Genomic DNA, 7,646 nt, shown 5'->3' with positions numbered 1-7,646 from the left:
CTGAGTTCTTTGTAATCCATCGTGCACAACTATTTCAGTGGCTTAAATATGCGGTTTGGTAGCATTGCTGACAGGATCAATGAGGAGAAGTGGTCGCAGGGCGCTCTCAGGGAAGCGCTGCAAAGTGGCACTGTGCATGCAATTACCACGCTTGATGGTGGTAGTGAAGTCCACCATCAAAGCGAATGCGCTCCCTTTTTTCTCCATACTTAGAGCTCTAGAAGACAATTGGTGATTTAAGAGCTTCTTCTGTCTCCTTTTGATGCATTATCTTGCATTCTTTTTGCCTCTGAAAAGTATTCTTTAGCTTTCCACCTTGGCATTTCTTGCTGTGGTTTAAAATAGTCCAAGAATTGTGAGTCCTTGCTTTTCTATGAAAATGGGAGACCTACATGGTGAACTGTTAACCGAAGGGATTCTGAAAGAAAGAGAGGAAGGTGGGGGGTGCTCCATATAGGTGAGGAGGGGAACCTTGTAAAAATGATGCTTCTTTTCTCTTAAATTAGAACCACAAAACTGAACTGACAGCCATTTTATGTATATTTATGGGTTGATTTTGTAAAGGGGGAAGTACAGAAAAACACTAAAAAGGGACTTTGCCCTCATCTTGTGCAGTACTTCTGTGATATACTCATTAGAAAAATGAAATGAACCTTTAAATCAAAATGAATATCAATTTTTAATATAGTCTGCTGAATTTCATTGTTCCAATAGGGCGGGGGTGGGAGTTGACTTTCCTATCCCCTCTTGTATTTCCCAGAAATAGTATCAGGGAAGAGAGACTTTCTGATTAATCTCTTAATTTTTTGTCATATTCTGTTGTTTCCTTGTTTCCTCTCTCCCTTGCAGGAGGTAAAATGCACACTTGCTGCCCCCCAGTAACTTTGGAACAGGACCTCCACAGAAAAATGCATAGCTGGATGCTGCAGACTCTAGCGTTTGCTGTAACATCTCTCGTCCTTTCGTGTGCAGAAACCATCGATTATTATGGGGAAATCTGTGACAATGCATGTCCTTGTGAGGAAAAGGACGGCATTTTAACTGTGAGCTGTGAAAACCGGGGAATCATCAGTCTCTCTGAAATTAGCCCTCCCCGTTTCCCAATCTATCACCTCTTGTTGTCTGGAAACCTTTTGAATCGTCTCTACCCCAATGAGTTTGTCAATTACACTGGGGCTTCAATTTTGCATCTGGGTAGCAATGTTATCCAAGATATTGAGACTGGGGCTTTCCATGGGCTTCGTGGTTTGAGGAGATTGCATCTGAACAATAATAAACTGGAACTTCTTAGAGATGATACCTTTCTTGGCTTGGAGAACCTGGAATACCTACAAGTCGATTACAATTACATCAGCGTTATTGAACCCAATGCTTTTGGGAAACTGCATTTGTTGCAGGTGCTTATCCTCAATGACAATCTTTTGTCAAGTTTACCTAACAATCTTTTCCGTTTTGTGCCCTTAACGCACTTGGACCTGCGGGGAAACCGGCTGAAACTTTTGCCCTATGTGGGGTTGTTGCAGCACATGGATAAAGTTGTGGAGTTACAGCTGGAGGAAAACCCCTGGAATTGCTCCTGTGAGCTGATCTCTCTCAAGGATTGGTTGGACAGCATCTCCTACTCAGCCCTGGTGGGGGATGTGGTTTGTGAGACCCCCTTCCGCTTACATGGCAGGGATTTGGACGAGGTATCCAAGCAGGAACTTTGCCCAAGGAAACTTATTTCGGACTATGAGATGAGGCCTCAGACGCCTTTGAGCACCACGGGGTATTTACACACCACCCCGGCCTCGGTAAATTCCGTGGCTACTTCTTCCTCTGCTGTTTACAAACCTCCCTTGAAGCCCCCTAAGGGAACCCGCCAACCCAACAAGCCCAGAGTGCGCCCCACCTCTAGGCAGCCCTCTAAGGACTTGGGCTACAGTAACTATGGCCCCAGCATCGCCTACCAGACCAAATCCCCGGTGCCTTTGGAGTGTCCCACCGCGTGCACTTGCAACCTTCAGATTTCAGATCTGGGCCTAAATGTAAACTGCCAGGAGCGCAAGATCGAGAGTATTGCTGAGCTGCAGCCCAAGCCCTACAATCCGAAGAAAATGTATCTGACAGAGAACTACATCGCTGCTGTGAGCAGGACAGACTTCCTGGAGGCCACCGGACTGGACCTCCTGCACCTGGGTAACAACCGTATCTCAATGATCCAAGACAGCGCCTTTAGGGATCTCAGCAACCTGAGACGCCTCTACCTGAATGGCAACAGGATAGAGAGACTGAGCCCAGAATTATTTTATGGCCTGCAGAGTCTTCAGTATCTCTTCCTCCAATACAATCTCATAAGGGAGATTCAATCTGGGACTTTCGATCCAGTCCCAAACCTCCAGCTGCTATTCCTGAATAACAACCTTCTGCAGGCCATGCCCTCAGGCGTCTTCTCTGGCCTGACCCTTCTCAGGCTCAACCTGAGGAGTAACCACTTCACGTCCTTGCCGGTAAGTGGAGTTTTGGACCAGTTGAAGTCACTCATCCAAATCGACTTGCATGACAACCCTTGGGATTGTACCTGCGAGGTGGTGGGCATGAAGCTGTGGGTTGAGCAGCTAAAAGTGGGCGTTCTAGTAGACGAAGTGATCTGTAAGGCTCCCAAGAAATTCGCAGAGACAGACATGCGCTCCATTAAGTCAGAGCTGCTGTGCCCAGACTATTCGGATGTGGTGGTTTCCACACCCACACCTTCCTCTATCCAAGTACCAGTGAGGACCAGCGCCGTGACCCCTGCGGTCAGGTTGAACAGCACTGGGGCCCCGGCGGGCTTGGGTGCCGGCGGAGGTGCATCTTCCGTGCCCTTATCGGTGTTGATCCTCAGTCTTCTGCTGGTTTTCATAATGTCCGTCTTCGTGGCCGCGGGGCTCTTTGTGCTGGTCATGAAGCGCAGGAAGAAGAACCAGAGCGACCACACCAGCACCAACAACTCCGACGTGAGCTCCTTCAACATGCAGTACAGTGTATATGGTGGCGGCGGTGGCGGCCCAGGCGGCCACCCACACGCGCACGTGCACCATCGTGGGCCGGCTCTGCCCAAGGTGAAGACGCCCGCCGGCCACGTGTATGAATACATCCCCCATCCATTGGGCCACATGTGTAAAAACCCAATTTACCGTTCTCGAGAAGGCAACTCCGTGGAGGATTACAAAGACCTGCACGAGCTCAAGGTCACCTACAGCAGCAACCACCACCTGCAGCAGCAGCAGCCTCCGCCGCCGCCGCCGCAGCCCCAGCAGCAGCCCCCGCCGCAGCTGCAGCTGCAGCCAGGGGAGGAGGAGAGGCGGGAAAGTCACCACTTGCGGAGCCCCGCCTACAGCGTCAGCACCATTGAGCCCCGGGAGGACCTACTGTCGCCGGTGCAGGACGCCGACCGCTTTTACAGGGGCATTTTAGAACCAGAAAAACACTGCTCCTCCACCCCCGCCGGCAACAGCCTCCCGGAATACCCCAAGTTCCCATGCAGCCCCGCTGCTTACACTTTCTCCCCCAACTATGACCTGAGACGCCCCCATCAGTATTTGCACCCGGGGGCAGGGGACAGCAGGCTGCGAGAACCGGTGCTCTACAGCCCCCCGAGTGCTGTCTTTGTAGAACCCAACCGGAACGAATATCTGGAGTTAAAAGCAAAACTAAACGTTGAACCGGACTACCTCGAAGTGCTGGAAAAACAGACCACATTTAGCCAGTTCTAAAAGCAAAGAAACTCCCTTGGAGCTTTTGCATTTAAAACAAACAAGCAAGTAGACACACAAGGTGAACACATTTGATTAATTGTGTTGTTTCAACGTTTAGGGTGAAGTGCCTTGGCACGGGATTCTCAGCTTCGGCGGAAGATTCAGAAAGGGTGTGCAATTTCCTTTACATTTTACACGTGGGAAACGTTTGTGTAAACTGGGCACATCACTTTCTCTTCTTGTGTGTGGGGTGGAGGAGAGGAGAAGGGCTTTATGGAGGGCAGTTTGCTGCAAGGGTGACTTATGTTAAAGGTCGCAGTCGTTTTTTAGTGGTTGGAAGTGCTAAGAATGGTGGAAGATGACAGCCCATAGATCCTACTATTCCTCTTTTGCTCCCTCACTCCTCCCTTTCTCCCCCTTTAAGCCATGGGTGGGTCTAAATGGCTTTGGTGGAGAGACTAGCACACCCCAACTTTAATAGAAAGTTTGTTCTCTCTATTCTTCTCCCTCCCTTTCCACCACCCTTCTTATTCCTTTCCTTTGTTTTTAAAGGATGTGTTTGTATGCATTCTGGACATTTGAATTGAAAAACAAAATATTGTGATCTAGAAAAGGATCACTATAGATGTGGACAAATCATTAAAATTACAGAGCTATATGATCCATAATTGATTAGTCAAAATAACTTATTGATGAAATATACAAATATTTTATTGTAGCACCTATTTTTATATGCACATTTAGCATTCCTCTTTCCTTCACTATTTAGCCTATGATTTTCACAGAGGTATCACATTGTATCAGGAACTGCATTACCAAGACTGAAGTGATATCAGGAAGGCATTTTAAATCATTCAAAATGTGGAGCACTTAATGGCAAAAATCTTTAAAAGCCAATGCAGCCACCCAATTGGACCTGTAATTTTTTAAAGCTGATTATATCCCATTGTATAAAAGAAAAAAAAATAGGGCAATTAATTGGGCCGTTCAAGAGAATTTTGTGCAAGTTTTTGGTTTCATTAGAGAAGATTTAAAAATATTTTTATTAGTGAACCAAAACGATGTATTGATTTGACTACTATTGTAGCCGATTTTCGATTGTTTAACCAAACCCAGTTGCATTTGTACAGATCCACATGTACTGGCACCTCAGAAGACCAAATGATGGACTGTACAAGTATCTATACAATGTCTTTATCCCTCTGGGCAGCAAGCAATGATGATAATGAAGAACAGGATCTCTGTAAGATGGGGCTATTGTTGTTAAAGTCTCATATGTATCCCAGCACATGTAATTTTTTAAATAGTTTCTGAATAAACACTTGATAACTATGTCAAATATGAGGGATTGAAGTAATGCTTACTTGAGGTGCAAAAGACCTAGCTATGTGTGATTGGTGGAATCTCCAATATTAACAATTTAAGAAATAGTTGCTAAACTTCATTCATAACAGAAATTCCCATAATTATGTTTCAAATATATATGTATGTATATACATATATGTGTATATATACGCGTGTATATATATATGTGTGTGTATATATATGACTTTGTTGGTTCAGGGAAGTATGTTCTTCAGAATGTGTCAGTTAATATGTTTATTAATGACATTTCAATTGTATATGCTGTTTCCTCACTGAGTATTCAACTAATACATGGAACATGGTAAGTAGTATACTATATTTTCATTTTTCTCAATATCATGTATGTCATCATATCAATATTATTTATTCAATTTACAATTTTCTATAATTTCCATATATTAACTTAATGTAAACTGTCTTCAACAGTTATGATCGATACTCTATCTAAAGTTGATTAATGCCCTGAATGTTCAAGATGTTATTGGGTATAAGCTGTTCACCTCTGAGTAAGGTTTGCTGGTGATTTTCATTAGTTTAATGACAAGAAATGTTTGACTTAATCTGAAACTTTAAAAGCCCTGTGTATCATTTCTTTGAGTGGATCTCCCCATAACCTCACCTGGAATATGTGCAATATCAAGGGCTGTTCATGAACTTCACCTTTAAGGAACAATTGCCATGGCATTCTGCCACAAAGAGGCAGCATTCACCCATGAGTAAATTGACAGTAACTACTTGAATTCAGATGGAACAGGTGGTAAGTTTCCTTGAAGGATTAAAAAAAAATGTAATGCTACTTTGACCAAGTACAGTAAACTATCCATATTCTTTGCAACATTTTTCCTTCCAATTTTTTAAGGGGAAAAGAATAAGCTTAATAATGCCATGATATTATCTTGAAAAAAAAATGTATCTCTTACTCTTCATCTACCTCCTCTATATAAAATATGAGATTAGAAAAGAAGAAATAAATAGTAACATTTGAGTACATATCTGGGATTGTTACTAATTTTTCCTCACAATGGGAATTATTTTTCCTTTTAAAAATGTATCATTTCCTCAACATTATTATATATAAATATGAACGTGTTTTATAAATTCTAAAATATCAGTACAAATGTAACTAGACTTTATTTCTTAATTGATATATAAAATGATAAGGTAAGATTTACACAAAGCTAAAGATGTATTTATGGAAAATATAAGTAATTTCCAAAGAAAGTTCATTAATGTATTTTTCAATGATTTATAAACTTTTATTTTTAAAATCAGTACAATTCCATATCATCTTTCCAAATATTCTCTTTAGGAGTTTTGTTCCTCTTTATTCTTCCTAAGGTACCCAACATGTTTTAAAGTTGAAATATAACATTACATGATTTACTAACTGAATAACAGAGGTTACTTTCAATTTTTATATTTTCCCAAATGTAGAAGGGGGATAAACATAAATTCATGGTGGATGAAAAAAAAATTTCCTGTCAGAGTCATGAAACTGTATTAAATGAATCATGAAATTGTACAAAATGAAAAATTAATTATTTTTCACTAAGTAAATAGACTGGTTATATCACTGGTACATTACTAGATTAAGGAACCCAACAAAATCTCTCCATATAAATTTGGGTAATTATTGTGGTATTTCAGGCATCAATTAAAATTCAAATATGAACTATACTTATTCTTTGTGCTTTCTCTATTTAATATGTTGCATAATCATATGTAAACATAGTTCCAGGTAGATATTATGAAGCATCATTTTATCTCTGTATGATTATTGTGTGGCTATTTAAATTATCTCAGATAAATTAAATATATTTAATGTACATGAAGATAATTTGTATACCTATATAAAAATGATTTACATTGTTTATTTAAGTTATGAGTTACACAACTTCAGCAAAAATATCATAATTGGAGCACATGCTGTTTTTAGGTAAGATTATGATCTTCACACATGTAAGTGGAAAATTTTGGCAACTGAGCTGCATACTGAAGTCAGTTTCTTACCATTGTTCCCTTCACCCCAGTAGGGAAATTAAACTATATAGAACATCTAGGTAAATTGTAGGAAAAGTTACCTAATCTAAGACTGCAGATTCTCAATTTATATATGTGCTATGCTAGTTACTAGGATGTATTGTTGTAAAATTATTTAAATTAATGTGTATAATTCCCTTTCCCCACTCTATTATTTCTGATTCTTTCTGTACATCTCTGCCCTGATTCTCTTTCTGTACGTCTCTTCCCTCCCTCTTTCCTTCTCTTTTCTTTCATTATTTTTCAGTAGAGTAAGAGAAAGAGTGAGAATAGTTCACTCCTTGTTTGAAATGCCAAAGACTGGCTATTTAATTTCAAGGGCTCAGTGGATTGTTCCCAAAGTCACATGACTCCAAATTAATGAAAATAAACCAGACACAAGTATGCTTTTAATTCTGATGGAAATACACTCATTGCATTTTTCAGATGACTCCAAACTAAGATATTTGCAGGCATGGCAAAATTTTAAAGAATAAATTTTACACCAAAGGACAAGAAAAAAAATGAATAGATTTAACCCCCCCA

General features: G+C 40.9%; 1 protein-coding gene across 4 annotated transcripts in view; it reads left to right on the top strand.

Moving 5' to 3' along the window:
• Window positions 1-6,758, top strand: part of Slitrk5 (SLIT and NTRK like family member 5) — an 8,905-nt gene extending 2,147 nt beyond the window's left edge. For 3 of the 4 annotated variants that reach the window (XM_048800756.1, XM_048800755.1, XM_015483999.2), the window contains exon 2: window positions 850-6,758. In XM_048800756.1, coding sequence (XP_048656713.1) covers window positions 850-3,734 — 2,885 coding nt within the window. In that variant the 3' untranslated portion in view covers window positions 3,735-6,758. Of the gene's footprint in view, window positions 1-392; window positions 403-849 lie in introns of all 4 variants that reach the window. The other variant, XM_048800754.1, reaches the window with a different exon arrangement.
• The last annotated feature ends 888 nt before the right edge of the window (window positions 6,759-7,646 follow it).

This window comes from Marmota marmota, unplaced genomic scaffold (genome assembly GCF_001458135.2).
Source record: "Marmota marmota marmota unplaced genomic scaffold, marMar, whole genome shotgun sequence".
NCBI classification, from domain to species: domain Eukaryota; kingdom Metazoa; phylum Chordata; class Mammalia; order Rodentia; family Sciuridae; genus Marmota; species Marmota marmota.
The sequence above is the reverse complement of the archived record's forward strand: the minus strand, read 5'-3'. Positions and strand labels throughout refer to the sequence as shown.